This window comes from Podarcis raffonei, chromosome 4, assembly GCF_027172205.1.
Source record: "Podarcis raffonei isolate rPodRaf1 chromosome 4, rPodRaf1.pri, whole genome shotgun sequence".
Taxonomy (NCBI): domain Eukaryota; kingdom Metazoa; phylum Chordata; class Lepidosauria; order Squamata; family Lacertidae; genus Podarcis; species Podarcis raffonei.
In genome coordinates this window covers 45,627,022-45,653,034 of record NC_070605.1, presented here as the reverse complement: position 1 = coordinate 45,653,034, position 26,013 = coordinate 45,627,022, and the positions used below count along the sequence as shown (strand labels likewise).

General features: G+C 40.1%; 1 protein-coding gene across 2 annotated transcripts in view; it reads right to left on the bottom strand.

The window, feature by feature from the left end:
* Positions 1-26,013, bottom strand: part of GBE1 (1,4-alpha-glucan branching enzyme 1) — a 153,324-nt gene that overhangs the window by 107,808 nt on the left and 19,503 nt on the right. For both annotated transcript variants that reach the window (XM_053386463.1, XM_053386464.1), the window contains exons 2-3: positions 11,480-11,649; positions 3,521-3,636 (exon numbers count right to left, since the gene is read on the bottom strand). In XM_053386463.1, coding sequence (XP_053242438.1) covers positions 3,521-3,636; positions 11,480-11,649 — 286 coding nt within the window. The remainder of the gene's footprint in view (positions 1-3,520; positions 3,637-11,479; positions 11,650-26,013) is intronic.

Sequence of the window (26,013 nt, the reverse complement as noted above, 5' to 3'; positions counted from 1 at the left end):
TGTGTATGCACACATGTATAGGCATGCATACACACCATGATCAACACATTAGGTCTTCTGCATGCCTTGTCCATTTTTACTGGAATCTCCAGCAGACCAAATAGCTACTGCACATTTCACACATAAAGCAGCTTTCAGAGGCATAAATATCCACATACTTATGTCCAGCAAGTTCTTTATATTAAACCACACCATTATGGCCATCTGTTCCAATCTTCATAAATACTAGTATAACCACACAGTCATATAATTTGAAGGTTAAAAAAAATCATAACATATGCATTAATCAGAATAGATTAATAGTGCAATCTAATGCATGCATGCTTCAAAGCCCCACAGAGTTCAATTGCTTTCACTTAGGTAAGTGAGTATAGGATTGCACCATAAATGGGGGGAAATTTCAATTGAGAAGTTGTTAAAAGGCTAAAAGAGTCCTATTTCTAAAGATGTAACTTTAGTAACACTAATTCTTCTTAAACTAGATGTTCATAAAATTAATTTGCTACTAACCAAGAGGAATCTTTTGAACCATCCTGTACTTAAATTGAAAGGGGAACACAATCCACACCTCATTTACCCAAAATAAGGGAAGCACTATATAAGTGGAGCACTAATGGAAACATATTGGTCATTAACATGTTGAATCTGGAAATAAAGTCTCCTTAGGATAGCCAATGCAACAAATAATCTCAGACTAATACAGGTCTGGAATGTTTATACTGTGTGCTCTTTACTCAGATTTTTGCTCCTGTTCAGAGCCCAACCGATTTTCATTTTCAAAGTGTGGAAAGAGTTGAGATTAGCTGATAGACCTCAGGAGGTTTCAGCCCCCACCCCTACCGTCACACACCACTCTCATTTTCTTCTAGCATGTGTCTTGGTTTCCTTAAACCATCTGGAGCCATTTCCTCTATAGGCATCTTTCAAAATACTCCTCCAACTTGTTAAAGATAAACATAGCGAAAGCATATGGACTTCAGTCACAATAACTGGAACTGCAACAAAAAGTTGTTGAGTGGCATGTTTCTGTTCAGGATTGCAGCCAAGCTAGCCTGCACACCCTTTTCCAGGAGATTCAGTTCTATGTCCCCTGTCCCCTCTAGTTTCCATAACCCCACTCCGCCCACAAACATCAACATTTGATGCCACTGAGCATGTTCAGTCATCACTGAGTGACTTCTGAAGTCTTTCCCAAGTCTGCCAGTATCTCCTCTCTAGTGTGTTGATGGTGGTGCCATTTCTGCTACATAATGATTGGCACTTGAAGAACTGAACTTACTGTATACAAATGTGTGTGTATAAACACACACACAAACATATTAAGGTAAGGTTTTGTTTGAACCCAAGTGAGAGCTGATTTATTCACTCATGCAGATACACATCTCGTGACAGAAACTTGTCACCTTCAGCAGCTGATAAACCTATTCTAAAGGCTAACAATCTAAAGGGAATAAACCTCAGCTGGTTTATAAAGGTTAATACGATTGGACAAAAATAACAAATTCATCTTAAACAAGGGTTTTAACAGCATATTTTGTCTAGCCCTTAAGCGAGAAAATGGGAAGTCTGTATGGAGAATTTAAAATAGGCAGAGGCACGACTTTTGATAAACCAACTTTGTTTGTGACCTCTGCTCCTCATTTATTTTCATATGGAAAATGCACAGTGCCCTATTCTAAATTAAAGGTCCCCAGTACTACTCTTGCACAGGCTGCTCAATTTTTTTTAGTTCTTGAGCAGAAAGTGACTTATTTCAAATATTACTAAATCAATGTTTGGTAATGCACCATATGATAATTGACCCAATGATTGAATGCAAATTAAATTATTAAATATTTCTGCACAGTTTGAAAGATAGTAAAAGTTTACAGCTCATTTAAGATTTCTTGCATTTTTTTCAAGCTCAATGTAAATTTAAAGGAAATCAGAACATTCCTATCATTTACCAACAAGCCTATAATGAAATCTATAAATTAGCTGGGCTACCATCATGATAACTGACTGCAACCATCATCAATATTCTGAATATAGTTAATGTTAATATTGAATACATCTAAGCATTAAGAACACATTGCCCTTATTTGCCTTTTCTCTTCAAGTGACCCACTAATGTTGTTTTGCTATTTTAAATAATTTGATATTATATAGTATGTTGTTATTTTCACTGATTGTGTTGTAAGCCACCTTCTGCAGGTAGAGACCCTGAAAGATGGGGTAAAAAAACTATTTATTAAAATAAAATAATACCAGCATTTTCTGAATTACACTATTCCACTTGTCTCTTTTAGAGCCATGATGGCATGGGCCACAGGGGTGAAGCTTCAAAAGACTAATTTGCATTTGTGGAAAACTTTATCCCATTATCTTCTTGTATGAGATTGTGTGTTTGTGTGTGTGTGTGTGTGTGTGTGTGTGTGTGTTGTTCTGAAGTGCCCCTCATCTTACAGCTGCAAACTTTCAAGGAGGACACAGCAGGCTGCTCGGACAAAGAAGAAATGGAAAAAGCTTTATTCTACACACGGAATTGATATTAGCATCATCCAAGCCTGCATAGTAAAATATATGAAATACGTTCTGGTTCTTTGAGGGTTAATATTGTAGGTAAGATATTTCCCCCCTAACTGTACCTGGGGATTTGATGAAGTAGTCCTTAAGTGTCGGATGGATCAGAGTATTAGATATACATATTAAACAAAACACAGCACCAGTTCTTTATCACTGCCTGATGTCTTTCCTGGGATGTGGCAGAACCTTCTACAGTACATCCCAGTACCTTTGATCTACAGTCATTTCTATGGTATTTCCAAAATTATTCCACTTACACATCCTTTTGAAAAAGCTAAAACATGTCAATTGCTCTAGAATATGTTGTTACAGCAGTATGTAAACTCTAAGCTCTTTCACAGGCAGTTGCATGGAGCCTTTAGCTGGCAGTTAATCTGGTTCCAGTCATGGCTCCTTAGATTCACTTCTCCATCAAATTTTGGCCAATGGCAGTCCCCAACACTCAGTCTCCAGAGTGGCTTTTCAGAGGGAAGCAGAAGAAGGTCGAGACAAAGATGTGCCCTTCTGTGAACATCCTGCATTCACATTTCCCAGGATGCAAGTCAAAGCTTATTCATTTATCATTAAATTCCCACAAGTTCCCTTCAGGTGGGGACATAACTTTGAAAAACAAAAAAAACCAACCTTTTCTAAATATTTCCATCCCTGTAACTTGTAAGCCTCTGCCTGGGTTTCTCTCAACATTTATTAAACCCTTAACCATATTCAGCCATTTTAGGTTTGCAGTAAAGTCACCTTCCTTATTCACCATAAACCCTTTTGTTCACTGCAGTGTCGTGATACCTTTATTTTATATTATTTTGACAGGAAGCCATGTAGGTGAAGAGAAGAATCTGCAAGTCTCCTTTGAACTTTAAAATATAAATTGGCACATCAGAGAGACAGCAGGAAAAACTTCACTATCAGGAATTGAGAATGACTGGATAGAGCAAAAGTACAATTTTGAAACGAGCACCTTTAGTTTTGATCCATGTGGCACAGGATGAAATCCATCTGGTCCAGGTGGGATGAACAACTCCCATTTCCCAAAATCCATTTTCTTATACGGGTGAGAAAATGGATTCCAGTTATCTGCAATAAAAGAAAAGTACTAAAATATTGAACATGTATTAAAATGCATCATTAGTATGTAAAACGAGAAAGTGGGTGCAGGTGAAGACCAAGCTTCTTTCTGTGCAATAAATCTTACTACTTTGAGATTTTTTAAAGCATAAAACTTTCTTCATCCTCCTTTCATATGTTTCCCTCTACCTCCTTAACCTTTTTCCTCAATACGTCCCTGATAATACCTGTCACAGTGCTTACTGGTCCTCTTCTTCATGTTTCTTTTGAACGCCATCTTCCTTCACCGTTTTCTTCTAATGAAACCAGTTGTGTTGGCTGGAGCCAATAGGAGCTATACTCCAAAACATCTCAAGGCCCCAGGTTGGCAAAAGCTGCTGATAAAAGGTCCTCTGTTTCAATCTACTTATCAGACCATTATTTTCAACAAAGAATAATCATTAATATCCCACTTTTCTACAAAATGTACTGAGGGTGGTAGGCAGAAGAACCAAAAAACCAGTTCCCTTCTTGTTCTGCTATCTGTTGTCTCCCCAGATTATTCCACTGATTCATGTATTAGTCCGCTCTTGCAGTGTCTTCTGGCATCTTCCTAAATTGGCTTGTGGTTTTGCTCTTGTACCTTCCATCCTCAAACTCTTTCTTGATCCCTTGTGACTGGATAGCACTCATTACCCTGTTCCACTTCCCTTCCTGTCCATGCCTAGAATGTGTCACATTCTCTCAATGTTTCAACTTCCTGCTTGTCAATTCCCTACTTGATTCCTTTCAGTCTAGATTTTGCCCAAATTATTGCACTAAAAAGTGTCTTCGTGCATATCTGTGACAACACATTCTACTGATGGCACTTTTTCTTTGTATTTCATTTAGAGGTTTCTGCCATCACTGATACAGCTGATCTTACTATTCTTTCTTCCTTGCGCCCTCTGTTCCCGAGACTCTGTCCTTGCCAAATGCAATCTTCTCTCTCTGATCTTTCTTAACATTTCTTGAAGTAGTTCCTTTTCTTATTTTCCTTTATCTGTGAACATGTTAGGAGTCTCCCAATATACGTCCACTATCAGTTCATTTGAACCCAACTGCCATGACTATACAGACAGCTGCAATAAAACTTTCTTTTTCTGTTCCTAACCTCTCTCTCATTATTATTCTAACATTTATGCCAGCAGGGAAAGGTTAACAGACGATCTGGGATGGAGGTGTGCTCCTCATTTTTCTGAATAAAATGCATTTTCACCAAGAGAACATGTATATGGGACTAGGTATATTAAGGTTTGCAACACTAAAGTGCAATAGCATTAGTACAATTACAAAATAATTCAACTGTAACCCTATGCAGGTCTTCCATGGGGGTGGGGGGAGGACATGCTAGTCCCCCCCATCTAACCACTGACATTTCAATGGCCTTCCAACTCATGCCTGGTTAATTTTGCTTGATTGGGTTTTGGCAATGTATTTTAGTCACATTGGAAGTTTGTATCTACATCCTGTAAATATATTCAGCAATTTTATGCGCACACACACACACACACACACACAGTGTTTTAAGAACACCTACATTTTTCATTTCACAAACACACAGACAATAGGTTTTTTGCAGGCAGGAATCAGGGCTGGAGATCTATAAATCAATAAGTCTCCACTGCCATCGCTCAGCCCAGACACTAAGGTCCAGCGCCGAGGGCCTTCTGGCAGTTCCCTCACTGTGAGAAGTGAGGTTACAGGGAACCAAGCAGAGGGCCTTCTCGGTAGTGGGGCCCGCCCCTGTGGAACACCCTCCTATCAGATGTCAAGGAAGGAAACTACCATCTGACTTTTAGAAGACATCTGAAAGCAACCCTGTTTAGGGAAGTTTTTAATGTTTGATGTTTTAGGTAAAGGTAAAGGTACCCCTGCCCATACGGGCCAGTCGCGTCCAACTCTGGGGTTGCGCGCCCATCTCGCTTAAGAGGCCGGGGGCCAGCGCTATCCGAGGACACTTCCGGGTCACGTGGCCATTGTGACGAAGCTGCTCTGGCGAGCCAGCACCAGCACAGCACATGGAAACGCCGTTTACCTTCCCGCTAGAAAGCGGTACCTATTTATCTACTTGCACTTAAGGGTGCTTTCAAACTGCTAGGTGGGCAGGAGCTGGGACCGAAAGACGGGAGCTCACCCCGCCGCGGGGATTTGAACCGCCGACCATACGATCGGCAAGTCCTAGGCACTGAGGTTTTACCCACAGCACCATCCGCGTCCCGTGTGTTTTTAATATTCTGTTGGGAGCCACCCAGACTGGCTGGGGAAACCCAGCCAGATGGGCAGGGTATAAATAATAAATTATTATTAAATAATAATATTATTATAAGGGTGTTGAGGAAGCGATGTATTTCAGCAGGGGAGTTCGCAAGCAGCTTTTTGAAATATAGAGGAGATCCGGCAAGTTATAGAGAGGACAACTGGAGTCTGCTAGGTCAGCTAAGGTAGGCACGTCCAGCTACCAAGAGACTCACTATAATAAAACTGGCAGTGATCTACCTATTGTCATTGCCAGGAGTTGAGCTTTTTAGGGGGAGTGGCCAGAATTGTTGAGCTTTTTTGGGGGTACGAGTGGCCAGAGTTGTTGTTTTCACGGGCATCGGTCAGGAGGACCCCCACGATCAGTTAGATTAATCCTGCGATCTACCTGTAACGCTACCATGATCGACCGTAAGATTACAATCTACTTGTCGGACATACCTGATCTAAGGCAAGCAGAATCTGTCTCCAAGATGCATCTTTGCTTGGCTGGGAGAACTAGTACCTCTCTCCTCTGCCCAGCTATCCTGATAGGAAAGGGAATGGACGCTGACACTTATTCCTCAGTGCCATCTGAAAACTTCAATTTCTCACAAGCTCAACAACCCAGCCCAGTAATCATATTTCAGACTGACTATATTAAGCAAAATCTGCATGCCAAAGTTGCATTTAGTTAGTAGCTGTGTATGCACCCAGTGCTCCACCGCAGCTCATGTGTGCTATGCCTGCTCATTCTTCTCTGCTACTGCGGCACAGCTGCAAGCAGGTTTGCATGGCTTGAAGTGGGCTTGTTTCAACAAAGCATAGTTAAGTTTGTACAAGTTGGAGACATCACAGCAAGCTGCAGAAGCTTCCAAACTGCTGCTGAAGAAAGAGAGGTATGGGGGCAAGTGTGTGAGACTGTGGCTCATCCCCATGATGCTAAAGTCATGGGCCCAGGGTTTCCCAAAACTACCAATTCAGTATGAATGTCATATCACAGATTCCCAAGAGGCTATGCAATGGCAGAGGTTAAATACTTTGTGTTGCCTTTTTGAAAGAAAAAGAAAACAGAAAACTGCATTGATTCACTGGCATGAAACCAACAACACTTAAAGTTTCAGTACGATAAAAATTCAAGGGGGGAAACTGCCAAGTGTCAAATAATGTGACATTCCAAGTCATGCTTTTTTAGCATACATCAACACTCAGGAACAATTTCTTAGGAAACCGACTCAGAAGTTCCAGGAAAATGTGACTTCCACATGGAACTATAGCCACACAACTGGCCATAATGTTAGCTTTCTGCACACTATGTAGTTGAGCCAATCTTGTGAAGTTTCTCCATGTCAGTTCATGAACAGCAGCTAGAGAAGCTCTATGCAATTAGACTGAAATACATAGTTAGTCTGAAATACATTATCCCCAGCTGTGTGGCCTAGAGCAGATGACAGGTGCAGTCAAAAAAGATTTGGAGGGCACCAGGGTGGGGGTTCTGTCTTAAACCATCTATCAAGGTTCTAAATATACATGAACAAGACTTTTATTGTGAAGTGGCAAACTCTAAGATACTGATATTTTGCTTGTACTCCCTTAGTTACTAAGCAATAAAATGTGTAAATAAAATATTCAGTGTCATTTACCAGAAGCTTTTCAGGAAACTATAATGTCAATACCGCCTCTCGTATCAGAGCTTCAGCTTACTAATTGCCTCATATACATGATTTACTAAGCTTTTAAAACTACTAATTGACAAATCGTAATGCTGTGAATGTTCTTTTAATAGTCTTGAGTGGCTTTTTTGGGGTAAGTCAAGAGACGTTTGGTTCAGCGCAACTGGAGGCCCACACTAAAAGTTAAAATAAAGGATGGTGTGTACTCTCACTCACACACACTTATTTCTCATCCTGCAGTGTCATGGGCAGATGGAAGCTAAGCAATTCTCACTGCAAAAGAAACAGGAAGAGAACAAAGACTGAACTTCCAGAGACAGAAGGAGGGAGAGAGAAGCTGGTTTAGTTCCAGGCCTGGTACACCTTCTCTGCTCATAATGAAGCAGTTACTTGGTAAAAGAAGTTTTAAAAGGAATCTGGCATTCTAGGTTTTAGTTTAGTTTCTAGGAACTCAGTTCTGAGTTCCAAAAGGCTCCCAAGTCAATAATACATTCTGTATTTAATTTGATTTATTTCCAAAGCCCCTAAAACCTACTAGGTGCTGTACAAAGTATAAAAACAGAAACCAAACTAAATTTGAGGTATTTTAACATAACTATAATGTAAAGGTAGGTGAAAATGATATAATATTAAAGCAAGCACATCACTAGCAACTTGATTCTATGTCTTTGGGATTTTGCAGCCCAATTCCTCCTGGGAATATTACTGATACCCATCTGCATTTAATGACAACTTCCATTCCTTAGGCATTTTGATTCCATTAACTGCCCCCTTGGGAATAAATCTTCTACTTTGACTGATGATGAATAAGATATATAGGGCAACTGACATAATTTTTCATCTAGAAGACTAAAGGAAGATTCAGCCCAGACATCTTACTGATTAGTTTTATTAGCATCTTGAAGTAGTGATGTTAAGTTTATAAAGAGATACATTCAATCCATTTAAGAACACTGGGGAGAGTTTTGCATGACATGCAGAATCTGGTAAATGTCCCTTTTCTATCGAATTATTTAAAAGGTACAGAATCCACACTCTTTGCCTCTAGTCACCCTGGAGGAAGACTGACATACATAATAAAAATGTAAATGTGTCCAGCCCAATCATCTCAGTGCAAAGCTAAAGGTACTAAACTAGAAGGTTACGTGTGAAAACCAAAGATCAGATTATATCTTCCAATCAGCATGTCACGTGCATATATGGAGAGAGTGACCAGTGGTGAACTTATTCTTCCCTTTCAAGTTGTTTTTTGGGACCAGGATATACTGGCATTCACAATAGCAGATGCACACTTAGTAGCTAAATGAAACTAGCGCTTCACTCAGCATTTGATCACTGAACACTTAGCGCTATTGCATGGAACCAGTAAGGTTCATTTGTTGTAAATCACGAGAGACACAGCAAACAAGTTCTATTTGAAAGATGTTTTCTGGCACTAGAATATTTTTTTAATGCTCTTTTTAAAACCCAAATCAATTAAGACACTCAAATTAAGAGTATGTCAGCCAGTTATTGAATGAAAATAAGCACGTCAACCTCTTAGAGCAATTTACATGTTTGCTGTCTGTAAGCCAAGTACATCTAATTTCTGCTATCAACTTTCTAATTTCAGTTTTGTTCGACTGTGCTTTACATGTTGACCCTGCAGGATCAGAATGTGTTATATAAGGTTTCCTTCCTTATGCAAGCCCCTGTCAACCTCCCAACCAATGCCTTCTACTAAAAAACAGACATTTTGTTTGTTTTTTGCTACTCTTCTGTATTGTTATCAGGTTGTTGATTGACTGGTATCCATTTGTCTTTGAGTAACTTCTTTACCCCCATTTCAATCTGGCTTTTGGTCTCTTCAACCTGGAAACATTAGTATGACCTTTTTCATGAGTAATAATCTCTTAGGAAAGAATCATGGCCTTAAATTCTTTATTCGCCAGTATAGATGCTGCTTTTGATTCTCTTCACCACATTTCTTTTTAGTCTAGCATTTTGGAGTTTTCACTTGGTTTTGTTTTTATATTTTATGTTTTATATGCTTTCAGCATTTGCCAGCAGTTTTCTCTTTTCTACTCAGTCTGTGGGGGATCTTCAGATCCATTGTTCGTGATCCATCTTTTTTCACACACTGAAAATTCATTTCCTCTTTTAGATTCCAGTAGCTTTTCTATGCTGACAGCTTTCAACATTACTTTTCTTTTTTTCTACTGCTAATCATTACTACATTCCTGACCATCCTTTGGCTACTTCTGTCTTCATACCTCATTGCCACCTGAAGCTTAATATAGGTCAAACAGCTGATTATTTAGGATGAAAAAAATCACACACACACATTCCCTGTTGAAAATTATGTTCCACAAACTTGATTACATGTAGTGTCTTAGTACAATTTTTGACTTTTCTCTTTCCACCAAATTGATTCTGTTGTCAAATCTTGCCATTTTTATATTTAGCAGTGTTGCTCAAGCTCATATTTTCCTTTCTCTGTTTCAACTTCAAAAATGCTTATTTGACCTTTAATATTTCACATCTTGATTTTTGTTCTGTTTTTCGCTCTGGTCTATCTAAAACTATGCTGCCCATATTATTACTTTTGCTCACACCAACTTCCAATTGCTGTCTTCAGTGGTGATTCTTAGCAGTGGCGTAGCGTGGGTTGTCAGCACCCGGGGCAAGGCAAGTAATTTGCACCCCCTAACCCGTGGATTTGCGCCCCCTAACCCGTGGATTTGCGCCCCCTAACCCTAACCCCCAGATGTTGCGCCCAGTGCGGCCGGCCCCCGCTGCACCCCCCACACTACGCCACTGATTCTTAGTTTACCTCATTCCATTTAAACCTCTGTCCACATTGCCAGAAAGCTTGACAAGGAATTTATAATATGTGTTTTGCCACCATAGGTTTGTGTCATAACCCCACTTACTTGGGAGCAAGCCCCCACCAAATTCAGTAAGACATATCTGAGTAAACATAGGATTTCACCTTACCCTTATTTCTCCCCATTGCAGGGTTTCTTTTCCTTGCCTTTTCTTTTATTGAAAGTCAACTCCTTCAGGAGGAACATCTTTCTATTCTACATCAATCAAGAGGCATTGCCACAGCTCAATAATGCATTCCAGTCATCCAAAGGACTTAAGGAGGGCTCAGAGCAGAGCCAATGTAGTCTGGGAAATGGGTGTGGCCTTGCAGAGTCCAAAGAACTGGACAGAGAATACTAGAAGGCTGCACTTAAGACACTTCTAGTCCAAATAATAAAATTCCCAGAAAGGTGTGGCACTTCTTGAAGTCACTTCTGTAGAGTCACTTCAGTTGCCTTTATACCACAAATGCCAAAAGGTGAAGGACCTTGAAGTCAGTAGGGCTCTACTGCCATGTCTTTCCAATAGCAGTCCCATCTTTTCCAAATAGCCATTCAAATGGATATTAAAAAAACAAAAACGTACTATTTTCTCTTAATTACAGAAGTTTTAAATCAATGTGTCTAGATGTATTTAACATTTTATTTGCAACCTGCCTTTTGTATGAGAAGCTCAAGGTGGCATACATGGTGTGTCGATCACCACCCCCAATTTTATCTTCACAACAATCCTGTGAGCCAGGTTAGACTGACAAATAGTGAACCAGAAAGTTCACCTGGTGTGTTTCATGGTTAATTAAGAGATTTGAACCTAGGTCTTCCATTAAGCATCAGTGAATGCCACCCATTGTTCACTCACACATTCCCCTCTCAACATCAAATTGCATTTTCTGATATACTGTTAAGATTGTACTGATAACCTGGCAACAACGAATTTTGCACTTAGCCCTGAAGCTGGCAAACCTTTATTTAAAAGACCTAATGTGCAGAGCCATGAAAATATAGGCATAAAAACAGAATCAACTCCAAGACGCATACAGAGGATAAGACATAAAACATGTGCTTGAAAATACTTACTGAAGTCTCCGGTAAGAAACACAGCTTCTGCCCCAGGAGCCCATTCCTTACAGTACAATCCTCCATCAATAAATCTGTTGACTCCAAATGTTTGGTAACTCTTTGTAAAATTGTCAAGGCCACCTTCATTTTCTTCAATGTTCTTCAAGATGCGATGGAAGAGACTATACCTTTCAATAGAAAAATGCATTGAAGGAAAGTATTACTAAATAATTTCAGTAAAGCTGCCAATGAAAGTCCCATTTTAAGACTTGTTCAGTCAAGTCTATTAGATGATAGTCCCAGTATTCCTTTTAAGCATCATCAAATGTTCAGATCATAAAATTCTAAATTCTAAAAGTTAGGTATATCTGGCATTATAAGAATAGTATATGTTCTGTGACTAGTAGCTTTGAACTGATGGAGTGAATTGTTATTCACTATGACAGCTATGTGGCACTCCACCGAATCCAATTATTAAAAGGCTAATTTTTCAAAATACTAGGATCATTATGCTAAAGCAAATGGCCACCAAAACATCCCACACTTTCCTTGAGAAACAGTTTTTCTTCATAAAACAAAAGCTAGAGCATGGCACCTCTATTGTAAGATACTCAGTTTTATCTAGTTTAAAAGGGTCATTTGTTCAAAGGAAACATCAATCATAGTGACAACTAAGATATTACACCTTGGGGGAAAATACCACTGCTGGGAAACAGTCTCAGGTTTATTTAAAGCTGTGGTATAGAAAGAGTCACTTTAGAGACATCATATTAAGAGGGTCCTTAGGTCTCATTTATTCGTTATTCCAGTTGATTATATTACTTTTTTTAACTCACAAGGTTAAGCCTTCCCAACAGCTTTTATTCCAGAGGCGGGTATTTACCTCACAGCCAGTAAGAATTTCAGAAGAAGCAGAGCCTGAGGATAGTGGGCATGTTCTTATAATGCTCTTGTTCCACACATAGAAACCCCAACATTACAACTGGGAAATTTGCCCATGGGTATCATGCATCAAAACAGTGTAATGATTTCTGTAACCTCCATAGTCAGTTCTCCTATTATGCAGTATATAACACTCTCTCGCTCTCTAGAGCTCTAAATATAAAAGTTGTTTTCTCAACAAACATGTGTGACAGGTGATAGAATTTTAAAGCTTGTTGCAATTTAATTTGAATGCATAAAATATAAGTCAAACAAAAAGGTGGGGAAAAGACGATTTATGCACTTTTGGAGGGGAAAAGGTCAAAGCACAGCGAGAAAACAAGTTGCCGTAATATACATGAATCCAGTTTCTGGCAAAGGGTACAGGACATTGTAGGAAAACCACCACTAGCAACCCCAAAACAGAAGCACTGCCCATCTGCATTGCAGTTCCCCATCCCAAAGGAGCACAGTGTTTGTATTTAAGTCGGCTGTGGGGCACAGTGAAGAGGAATCTGCTGTAGTACAAAAACCTTTCAGTCTCTTTGCTCTGCTCACATAGGTAATCATTACCTATATGCGTAATACTGGGCCATGAATAACATCAGGTACTATCAAGCGTGAACCCAAGAGGTGCAGGCACTGTGCTGACCTGGTCTTTTGCATGATCCAAGCAGGAGTTAGTGATGAGCAACCTAGTATTAAGGACATTGAAATCAGCATCCTCATGAATTGGAATGTGGCTTCAGGATATGAATATATGTATACATGAATATAAATACAAATACAGATATAGAGAAGTAAACTCCTCTCTTTCACTGTCTTTTTTTTCTTAAAGAACTCTTGAAACCATTTAGGACATCCCAAGCAACATTCATACCTGAAGTCTACCAGTACAGTATAGAGTCTACGTATCGTAGATGGGTTTAGCTCGATATGGAAATGCAGTTGTGGGGGGAAAGCCTTGCCTAATAAATTTCTTACTTGTCATGTATGAATTCAAGGCACAGGTGCCATTCCGGAGGAAGACAGGTAGGAAATTTAGTCCCATACTCTTATGGCAAGTACCAACACTTGATCTGAAACCTTATTTTACACTCTGTAAATCTCAGTACATCTCAGTTGCTGATGACTATATAGTCCTAAATGGTAGTTTCATCTTAAGATAAATTAATCAGGGAGATGACGGTGGCATTGTCCCCATGCACTTTAAGGGAATATTCACTGTCTTTTAAGGCTGTCAAATAACTTTCTTGTGAATTTTTTTTAAAATATGCTGCTCACTTACTAAATTTTAATTACCTATTAGTATTTACATCTCTACCAAATAACAGCTGATGACTGGAAATGTCAAGGAAGGACTTCATTATTACAATTTAATCTTTTTCAAATATTCTTGTGTGTGTCTGTGCTTTTGGATGCTAATTGGATATGTTATATATAGCGACGTTCCTGTAAAGGCTAGGACTTGAACAAATGTGTGGGACACTGCATGTACAGCAGATCTTTTTTGTTTTGCCGGGTTGTGGAGGGTGAAGGACTTCCTAATGCAGTGGCTTATCCACAGTGTACCTTATGGAAGTGTGTGAAGCAACTGGTAAGGAAGCAATGACATATGTGCACAAAGAATCACATGTATAAAGTTCTTTGGATTCCACTCTTTGTAAAGAATTGCTTAGTAGTCACATACAATCAAATCATTATTTGTTTCCCTTCATTTTTGATTGCCATCAGTTATCTTGTGCAACAAAAAGTGTATACAGTGGTACCTCGGGTTAAGTACTTAATTCGTTCCGGAGGTCCGTTCTTAAACCTGAAACTGTTCTTAACCTGAAGCACCACTTTAGCTAATGGGGCCTCCCGCTCCTGCCACGCTGCCGGAACACGATTTCTGTTCTCATCTTGATGCAAAGTTCTTAACCTGAAGCACTATTTCTGGGTTAGCATAGTCCGCAACCTGAAGCGTATGTAACCTGAAGCGTATGTAACCTGAGGTACCACTGTACCTAGGATGTTCTAACTTTACAGGAAAAGTAAAGAACTGCGGCAAGTCAAGGATACATGGATCAATGCTCTGACTTCTTATAAGGCAGCTTCCTATGCTGTTCCTCTATTTATTATGCAAATTAATACATGCTTACCACAAATAGTCCTCTGGAAAAAGTTAATTACAACTTTGAAACTGCCCACTTCCACCTTCACTGCATTATGTTACTAATTATGTAGTAATCATGTATAACCATTACATTACTAATTAAGCTGGTGAAAAAGAAATGGCTTTTGTTGAAAATTTACAATATATAGCAGTGACAATTTCCACAGAAAATGTGTCCATTACAAAACACATTGTATGGTGTGGAAATATGTAATTGTATTCTTCCTTTGGCAATGAAACGTCTTGACATTGATTTGGCTGAAATAGTGTGGACAGGCAACTGCTAATCATTCCAAACTGCCTGGACAAGGAGCGGAACAAACAAAATCTCCTAATGTTTAATACAGAGATGGGATGAGTAAGAGGGAAGTGGGCAGACAAGTATGGATTGAAGGTTGAAAGGCTGGGACTGATGACGGGGAGTGAAATAATTCCTAACCCACTAGCATCCTCCCCCAATGTGCTAGCCTTCGGATATTTGGGGCTACAACTCCCATCACCCCCTGCCAGCACAGCCAATGGCCAGGAATGAGTTTTCTAGTTCAAATGTTTGGAGAGCAGTAGGTTAGGGAAGGCTGCTTCCTGTAAGATGAACTTGGGTGGGTTACTTTTATTAGCTGTGGCTTCTGCGGTTACTTTGGCATGGTCACCTAGAAACCCTAAAAAGGCAGAAAGAGCTAAGAAGCAGTGAAATGGGTTGGTGGGATTTCACACATCGATTGACTAATCAGTCATTTCCTTGCCTAGAGCCTGCAAAATAGATGGATTACTTAACACTTGCTACCTAACTTCAGTTCACTGTTTCATGCAATCCTCTTTTGTTTTTGTTTTTTAAACTTTTTACCAAAATAAATTCATGTGAGCAGCACTCATATGAGTAAAATACACAAAAACAAAAAAATAAAGCAAGCAGTTGAGACAACAAAAGTTAACCAGAATCTCAAAGGAAATAGATACGTGTTGATGAATATTCCCTCCATAATTCAATAGTTATTAAGGGCAAACTGTGTTAGTCCTATACCAAGTAAGTGTCACATGGCTCTTGTATTGATTGTTTTCACTTTTGCAATCCTAATTTTGGTTCTCTGCATAAATGGTGAAGGGAAAAGATGTTAAAAGCACAGTAGACCACAAGGGATTGCAAGGTGTAATGCTAACTTAAAGGGATCTTTCTTGCCAAGTGAGAAGAAGTTGCTTCCAAGTTCCTTCGCCGTTTTAGCAAGGTAAACAGATGTAGCCTTCGTAACCATTCACTGAGCATGACAAGTAAGAAATTTATCAAGCAAGACTTTCCCCCAAAAACTGCATTTCCCTATCGAGCTAAGCCAGTGGTACAGAACCCATCTCTCCATTCAGGCAAGCAAGAGGCATTATCACAATTCAAGAATCCATATATACAAAAGCACTCATAGAGAGTGAAGAACAGTACAGTGGTACCTCGGATAAGAACTTAATTCGTTCTGGACGTCTGTTCTTAACCTGAAACTGTTCTTAACCTGAAGCACCACTTTAGCTAATGGGGCCTCCTGCTGCCGCCGCGCTGCTGCAACACAATTTCTGTTCTCATCCTGAAGCAAAGTTCTTAACCTGAAGCACTATTTCTGGGTTAGGAGAGTCTGTAACCTGAAGCGTATGTAACCTGAAGCATATGTAACCCAAGGTACCACTGTATAGGGAGGGGTGTGGCTTGGAAATGGTCACGGTCTGGGGCAACTTCCAGCCAGAGACAAATGGACAGCCACATTCAGCCTCTTGGCCTGAGGTTCACTTCGGGAGCTAAGCTATATCCATACAATTACTGTGCGTCATACTTCTGTGAGAGACTCAAGGAGAGAAATAAGGCAACAATACTATGTAGGTTCAGTTATGCTAGTAAATATAATTCTCACTGTCTATAATGGACTGTTTAAGCTTCTGAGAACAACGGAAAGACCCCTGTTTAATTAGCACAGCTGCAAATCAAAAGGCAACTGTTTTGTTTTTAAAAATTTTAATTAATTAGTTTGAAAATGTTTGTATCAAATCATTTTTTTTATGCTTTCCATTTTAAGCATGACTACTCTGATGCGATACTCAAGGAGCATTATTACCTTGTAAGTGTGTAGTGGATGTTGGGGTTGCCTTAAAGATTTAGTGGCCTGCTTTGTATTGGGACCAACGGGTGCTATTTATCTAACACCTACTTCAGCATCACTTCACTTAATGATGCCTCTAACCTCTAGCTTCAGTACAAGTGTCCCAACTCAAGTGACATAAATGGGAAAGAATGCTGGCATCTTCATGTTTAGTCATTTTTAATTAAAAAAACAACAACCTTAAAAGGCCATATTGATTACCTGATCCTCTTGAATCGGGTTTTGAAATTAAAACTCAAATACATTTACAAGTGATTGAGGGGGTGCTCATCTGAGAGAGGAACAGGGAAGTGCACCACAAAATAGCTGGCAGTTGTGTAACTACCAAGAGAACTGTGAACTGAGAGTACAACTGCTGCAACATTCAACCACTACCAGCCACAAGACAGAAGGGTGGAGATATAAAAGTGCATGGATGAAATCCATGATCCTGTTTCACGCTGCATAACAGAAGTAATCCAAATCAACATGCTTTATCCCATGCTCCACATGTTATACAGAGGTCAGCAAACTTTTTCAGCAGGGGGCCAGTCCACTGTCCCTCAGACCTTGTGGGGGGGCCAGACTATATTTTTGGGGGGAGGATGAACGAATTCCTGTGCACCCCCAAAAAAACCCAGAGATGAATTTTAAATAAAAGGACACATTCTACTCATGTAAAAACACGCTGATTCCTGGAACGTCCGCGGGCCGGATTTAGGGGGCAATTGGGCCAGATCCGGCCCCTGGGCCTTAGTTTGCCTGCCCATGTGTTATACCATACAATTTCAGACAATACTACATGTACCTGTTTTGTCCTCCCCCTAGTGGTATTATTAGTTTATTTTACCAATTTCCAGTCTGTTTGTTTGAGTGGGATCCAGATGGGACCCAATGAGCCTTTAACCTTTGGTGCCCTGCCACAGTCTTGTTGTAATTTCCCCACTCTGCAATGTGCATTGCAAACAAAGATCCCATTGACGTGACTAACACCTTGATTGTACTGCAAAATTTGCTGGTGCAGGGCACACACCCAGCCATTTTTTGGGAGGGCAGCAGCTGCCAATTTTCAGGTGCACAGCCCTGAACCTCCCCCCTCAAAATTGGGAGACACATACTTGCAATGTGTAGCAAGGAGGGGGCACTGCAGTCCAGGTCAGAACTACCCAGATAAGGTCATATGTAGTTTGGTCAACAAGTCCAAAGAACCTCCAATATGTTGATCAGATACCAGACAATGTCACTGAGAAGTCTGAATGATCAGGACATTGCTTTTAGTGTAGTATGGTACTTCGATCAGAAAATTACTCCAGTAAATTGTTTTGCCCACAATGGTCTAAATCAGGGTTTCCCAAAATTGGGTCTCCAGCAGCTTCTGGACTACAATTCCTATCATCCCTGACCATAAGCCCTGTTAGCTAGGGAAGATGGAAGTTGTAGCCCAAAAGCAGCTGGGAAATAGGAGTGGGGGAGAACACCACTAAAAATGGGAGCAGATAAACCTGCAATAGAAGTGAAACAATTGAGAAGAAATGTTAAAGCTAAAGGACTTAAGGTCAGCATGCCTCTGAATTAACTTTGTATTTAAACTGTGGGCTTTTAAGGCTTATTTTAAGCCACCCAGAGAACTTTACATCATGGGGAAGCATAAAAATGCAATAGATATTCAGTCTGTTCCAGCAAGGTTGTTCTCATGCACAAATGTTAAAAGTTTGGAAATATAAATAATTTTTAACTTGGAGGATTTTTTGCATTTGGCCAAATGTAAAGCAACTGACAATTTTGCAACTCTTCTTTTAGCTGTGGGACCAAACACACACACACGTTTTCTGACAAAGAAACCCAGGAGGCTACAAAGCATGTCGTCCCCCCGCCCAAGTGTTCATTCCAAACCCTCTTCAGGGTTTTGTTTTTTAAATGCTACTGTCAACACCACTGAGCCATATATTTTCATATTACTCAAGTAACACTTTCAAAAGAAAATTTGAGATAGTTGAAAGCCTTTGCAACTTTCTTGGTTAAAGGCTTCACAGACAAATCATGTGTGTGAGATCTAAAAGGCTCAGTACATCATTCAGTAATTTGATTCATTCAAGGGAGACTGCATGAATGGCGGGCAACTTCTCTCTTCCCCCCTTCCCGTCACCCCAGACTCACTGTTTGCGTGATCCAGAGATTATTTTGCCTGCTTAGCACTTCAAATAATCCCTGTGCAGGAGAGCGTTGGCTTTATTTATTTATTTTGCTTTAAATTAATGTGGGGAGCGGGGTGACACCCTAATTTGAGAAGAAAGCTGCCGAAATACAAAGAGACAGATTTCTTTCTGGAAATCAGTAGACTAAGACTTTGTTAGCTCATGTTTCATATTACACAAGAGAAAATAAACTGAAAGGTCAGTTGAACAGTTACAGCATTGCCCTTTTCCAAGGTAATCAGCAGAGCATGTAGCAAAGACGTGAACACAAGCATGACTGGAAAGACAGTAGCTGATAAAGAGGCCCGCTGCCAAAACTACGCGGGACAAAATACTATATTCCCAATGCCAGCTGAAGAGTGCGGCCTGCCACAGGACTTCCCTGAGTAATTCTGATTTATTACTTTAATTTGAAATTGTGTTCTTGTTAAACATTCAGGTTTTCGTACTGCCAAAAGATACCAGCATCTTTAATACTGACCATTAATCACATCCATAGGTGAAGTACAAGAGAAGCAGTATAGCTTATTAATTTGTTTGCAGCGATGAAAACAAGGCATTCATTACAATTAATTTTGCTGGTTGACTAATGCGTGGTAAAATAAACATGCAGTCTCCTTCTGTAATTCAATAGCATTTAAACTAAGGGCTGCATCGCAGTCCATTTTCCGTACTAAAATAAGCAGCTTAGTTATCTCTCTGTAATGCAAGCATCCTCCACTCAGACTTGGCTAATCATCTTAAAGAGAGGGGTGTTTTTTTAAAAAAAGGAAGAGGATTTTTTAAAAGTCAGAGGCATCTCTCTTAAGTGTTTTGTTTACTGGAAGTTGTTTTAAAATGGATCCGTTAGTAACGGCCTGCCAATTCCCATTTGATACCACTGTCAGCTATTTTGTATATCAAGGTCAAGTGTGGAAAAATACAGACTCAATGAGTCCCATAGCAACTGTGCTGACAGCTATGAAGTCTGAATCAAAACTCAGACTGAAATAGTTGAACTTCTAGACACTGCCACTTTTATCCCTGTGTTGAAAACATTTGCACTAAGTACCACCAATGAAAACGACAATGGTCCTATAAAACAAAAAGGTGCAAAGGCTTCTCTGCAGCTATCTTGAATTATTCCATTGCATGTTTCCACTTACAATTAATCTGCTAGACAATATATCCAAGTGTCAAAGATGCAAGTAGCATTTCGATAATGGCCAGGTTTAAAACTCATTTATTATTGTGGTCTAGAGTCCCAAGACAAAGAACATTACAGATGCTGATACAAGCCAGGCTTTATGGAGACCCCACCTCCTATCTTATGCCAGAGTTGCAGGAGAAGAGATTTCCTTGTCCTTGCTTTATTATTCCAAAACCTTCTAGCCACACACACAACAATATTTCAAGATGTTCAAATAAGGTTAGAAAGGTGTGAAAACATAATAAAAAAAGACCTAACTACCTGTGTGGCTCTCTGTACCACTGACTATACTGTATTTGTATTGTACTGTTCTTTGGGTACTGAAGTCTTCAGCTGTGATTAGATCATGCAAGAACTTCTCAGAGAACTATCGCCATTTGCAGAACAGCTTCTGGGACAGAAGGGAAAGATGTCCATTTCGCTGGAGTAGCTTTATAAGCCAGGGTGGTAACTTAAGAGAGATCCCAAGCAGACTAGGTCCCTGCCCACCGCCTCTGGCCGGATGCCCTAGGTCAAGGAAACTGAATAAACAGTGTAGGGCAGGCAATACACATATAAAAACTGCGGGAAGGGAAGTAGTGTAAGAGGCAGCTTGACAGCATAGCAAATGGGAAACTAAATGCAAAAAGGAGGAACGAAAAAGCAGAGCAATTAAGAAAAGGAAGTAGGATTAGCAGGCAACTGAGCAAACCACAGTGATAGAGACACTGTTAAAGAAAAGGAGCAGCCAAGGAGAAAGGAGATCAGGAGCAAAGTTGTTTAGAAACACAGGAAGCCCCTTTATAGCGAATCAAACCATTGGTCCATCTTGCTCAGTTGTATTGATAACCACTGCGGATGTTCTAAAATGGGCAGTGTATGCTCACACAACAAAGCTTCCCTAAGCGCCCCAGCTGAATTCTGGACCAACTGCAGTTTCCAAAGACTCATCAAGTCTTGATGTAACCAAGGCATGCGTCACCACTGATAGGTTCAGGTGCAGTTGGTGTAGCAATCTAAGCTAGGCAATGGCTTGTTGGACATTCTTAACATATAGATCTGTTCAGAGCCAGCTGGGCTGCAATCCTGAGCCAAATAAAATTATTCTTTCATCAATCTACTCCCATTTCTTTTAATGAGGATAAGAGAACTACTTGCTAGAATAGCTATTCACACCCAACATTCTCTCCATCCTCATGATTCAACAGAGCGGAAGAGTCATGATGAACTTTGTTGCTGTTAATGTTCCTTCTGGAAACTTTTCAATAAGCAAGTGTTATGAAGTTTGTGTGTGTGTGTGTGTGTGTGTGTGTGTGTGTAAAAGCAGATCACCAAAACAAAATGTAATGATTTATTACATCAGCATAGTATATACTGCATTCTCTTCAATAGGTAGGTCATTGTCCTATTGTTTGTTACTGTCAAGTAATACTACAATTTTATGTTCTTCTCCAACTTTCTTTATGTTAGAAATGGATTGTTGCAGAATAAACCAGCTTCTGGCATTCCGTGCTTAAGTAGACTAGGTTTTGTGATGAACTGTTATTACCATGTCACCACAATAACTAGTGTTGCATTAACTAGAGAGATGGCAGTTGCAACCAATAATATTTCAAACCATGTTCTTACCATCTTAATTGCTCCTGCAAGAATTCTGCTTCACTGCCAAGACGACAACTAAATTGGAGCAACAAGAGGGCGTTTTTTGTTATATCCATCTTCGACCAAGCCACACTGAAATGCACAGTGACTGGATTCATTTAACTCTTTTACATAGTAGTATTGCATGTGATTCTCCCCCCTCCCCCCTTAAATGCATTGTGGCATCATTCTTCTCTCTCTTCAAAAACATTAAAATTGCTTATGAAGAACTCTTAGTAGAATTCTCTGGTCACTTCATTCAGTCTCACAGGAAGACTCCAAGTTCATCACCTCCATTTGCTATATTGAAATTTAAACAGACAGATGTGCTGCACTCCATATGCATGTGTCAATTTCCTGGTTTGCTTCAGTCTGACAGAAGCCTACTAAATGGGAAGGACTTGGGCATAAGAGACTGACCACATCCATCACTGGGGTAATGTATGTAGAGCCTATAGAAATACCTATGGATCTTTTAAATTGTGTGCAGAGCACTTTTAATGCACAGGCATATCAGAGCACGTGGAGCCCTTGATCAAGTCCTTTATTTCCAAAATTCATCCTGCTTCCTTAATACTGCTAAAGGCAAGACTCAGAAGCACATTCAACTATTGTATTATATGGAGGCTTGTGGTTTCAAATTGTTCTGTGCTTAGGAAGGGCTTGTCACAGCTACTATCTCTAGAGTTCTATAAAAAGCTAACAGAAACATTGATTTTTAGATTTATGTCCTAAGTTGCCAGGTATGTCAAGGAGAGATCTATTAAGCATCACTTAAATCACCATGAACATTACGGTAAGGTCACATCAATGTCAGGCACAATCCATTGTATTTTCTTTTAATAAAGCCTTTGGAAATTTAGCCCAATTTTTATTAATTTTCAACCAACTGTGGGCCACAAAACCTGGAATGTTCACTTCTAATAAAAGTTTCTTACCATAGCAACAATCGAACAGTATGTTATTTGAATCGCCTTCGTCTTGAAGAATCCCTTCAACACTGCTTGTATATTTCAAGCCCTTCTCTCACCAGGCTTCTCAGACTAACTTTTCCTTTAATCACATATAATTTGGAAGGTGAAGAAATGCATGAGAGAAACATGCACTAGGAATAGGGACAGTGGATTTAATATCTAAAATTAAGTGCATCCATTATGTCCAAGTTTGATATTCTAGAAAAGGACCGGAAAATTCCTTGCCATTCCCTGAGGAAGCAATGTCTGAGTGATCATCTTGCAGAAGCTTTAATTAGGATCATGATTCATAAAGTATGAGGAATGCCTCTCAGTGAAGTAGCAGGCAATTACTATGTGAGGCAGAGGGAATTATATGAATGCTGCCTCCAGGTGCTGCTCCATATACTGTATTTTTCTGTGTATAACACGCCCCCGAGTCTAAGACGACCCTTATTTTTGGAAACTCCAAATTATGAAAATGGGGGGGACATTTTTTTGGCCTTGTCACAGCCACCAATCACGTGCCCAATCACCACTGACATGCTCCTGCTTGCGAGTCCCCTCTTTCCACTATCCGTGTATAAGAAGACCCCCAATTTTTAACATTAATTTATAATAAATAAAAAAACATTGTCTTATACACGGTAAAGTACGGTATGTGGGAGCATGGGAGAGTTTTTATTGCTATGTACTATTTAACTATTTAAAATTTTAAAAGATGATGCTGTTAAGGTGCTACACTCAATATGCCAGCAAGTTTGGAAAACTCAGCAGTGTCCAGAGGATTGGAGAAGATCAGTCTACATCCCAATCCCAAAGAAGGGCAGTGCCAAAGAATGCTCCAACTACCGCACAATTGCACTCATTTCACACGCTAGCAAGGTTATGCTTAAAATTCTACAAGGAAGGCTCAAGCAGTATGTGGACCGAGAACTCCCAGAAGTGCAAGCTGGATTTCGAAGAGGCAGAGGAACCAGAGACCAAATTGCAAACATGCGCTGGATTATGGAGAAAGCTAGAGAGTTCCAGAAAGACATCTACTTCTGCTTCATTGACTATGCAAAAGCCTTTGACTCTGTCGACCACAGCAAACTATGGCAAGTTCTTAAAGAAATGGGAGTGCCTGATCACCTCATCTGTCTCCTGAGAAATCTCTATGTGGGACAAGAAGCTACAGTTAGAACTGGATATGGAACAACTGATTGGTTCAAAATTGGGAAAGGAGTACGACAAGGCTGTATAATGTCTCCCTGCTTATTTAACTTATATGCAGAATTCATCATGCGAAAGGCTGAGCTGGATGAATCCGAAGCCGGAATTAAGATTGCCGGAAGAAATATCAACAACCTCAGATATGCAGATAACACAACCTTGATGGCAGAAAGTGAGGAGGAATTAAAGAACCTTTTATTGAGGGTGAAAGAGGAAAGCGCAAAATATGGTCTGAAGCTCAACATCAAAAAAACGAAGATCATGGCCACTGGGCCCATCACCTCCTGGCAAATAGAAGGGGAAGAAATGGAGGCAGTGAGAGATTTTACTTTCTTGGGCTCCATGATCACTGCAGATGGTGACAGCAGCCATGAAATTAAAAGACGCCTGCTTCTTGGGAGAAAAGCAATGACAAACCTAGACAGCATCTTAAAAAGCAGAGACATCACCTTGCCAACAAAGGTCCGTATAGTTAAAGCTATGGTTTTCCCAGTAGTGATGTATGGAAGCGAGAGCTGGACCATAAAGAAGGCTGATCGCCGAAGAATGGATGCTTTTGAATTATGGTGCTGGAGGAGACTCTTGAGAGTCCCATGGACTGCAAGAAGATCAAACCTATCCATTCTTAAGGAAATCAGCCCTGAGTGCTCACTGGAAGGACAGATCGTGAAGCAGAGGCTCCAATATTTTGGCCACCTCATGAGAAGAGAAGACTCCCTGGAAAAGACCCTGATGTTGGGAAAGATGGAGGGCACAAGGAGAAGGGGACGACAGAAGATGAGATGTTCGGATGGTGTTCTTGAAGCTACCAGCATGAGTTTGATCAAACTGCGTGAGGCAGTGGAGGACAGAAGTGCCTGGCGTGCTCTGGTCCATGGGGTCACGAAGAGTCGGACACGACTAAACGACTAAACAACAAATTTTGTCTTTCTATGTTGTGTTTTTATGTTGAAAACCAACCTGTGATCTCTGGTTGAAGGGCAGCAAATTAATTAATTAATTAAGTGCAAGACCTAAGCTCCTCATTCAGCTCCCATCAAAGCATTCCATCCCCATTCCATCAGGGAAATGCAGAAGAAAAGACTGTGGGGTCTCTCCATTGACTCAGCTGATGGACCAACAAGCTTTTGGCTTCTCTCCTTGGTAAACTCTTTCTATTCCAGCTTATCCTTGCATGAACCTTGTTAACCAGGATCAACTCTTCCCTCACAGTCCCTCATTCCTTTGCACCCTGACTTTTAAACTGTAGCACCAGAGGGAAGGGACGGTGTCATTACAGATCTTTGTAAACCATTCTGGGATCCTTTATCTGCTCAAGAGCAAGATTAAAAATGCTTCCTGTAAATAAAATAAAAGATGTGAAAAGGTCCACATCCAATGCCATGTTTAATTACCCTGTCAAGTACTAGGTTTAAAAAGGAAAGGAAAAAGAGGAAACCAATCATGAAAGATCAAAACCAGAGATTTAAAAAAAAAAAGTCTGAACTTTTGCAATTTGATTTTGCTAATGGAGGAGATATAATGTCTTACAAATTGATTAAAGTCACATCAAGATTCATAGCTGGGCAACACCCTTGCCCTAAAACATAAATCGGTGCTAGTGCAGCAAAGTGGACTGTCCCAGGGTCTACCAAAAAGCTTCACTAATGCTGCAGAAGCAAAAGAAGGAAAATGCTTAAATCATCATTAAGAATGTGAAAGAAAATTTACAGTATGGAGTAGGTGGATACATTAATCATCCCCAGTACACAACATAATTTGTCAGTGGAGATTCAGACACATCAGCATCTAATAGAACACTTCTGGTTCAGGTTGTCAAGTTTCCAAAAACACTTGGATATACTTGTGAGGAAGTTACCCTTTGTCCAGCTGTAAAGATTCCCTTAACTGCTACTTAAAGTAGCCTTGTTAAGTTAGGGCTGCCATCCGTCAGGATTTTCCTGGAGATTTCCAGGATTTGTCCAGCGGAAATAGTGTCTGCGCGGAATTTCAATAAATCACCCAAATGTTCAGGAATCCCAGATGCATGGCAACCCATTTGTTGACAGGCACCACGGCCAGGAGGTGCCCCGATGGGTTAAAAATATAAAAGCAGCTGGCAAACGAAGCGGGGCAAGGAGGGAAGGCCTCTTCAGCCACCTCTATGTTGCTTGAAGACAGAGTCAGCAGCCGTGTGAGTGCCTCCCAGCT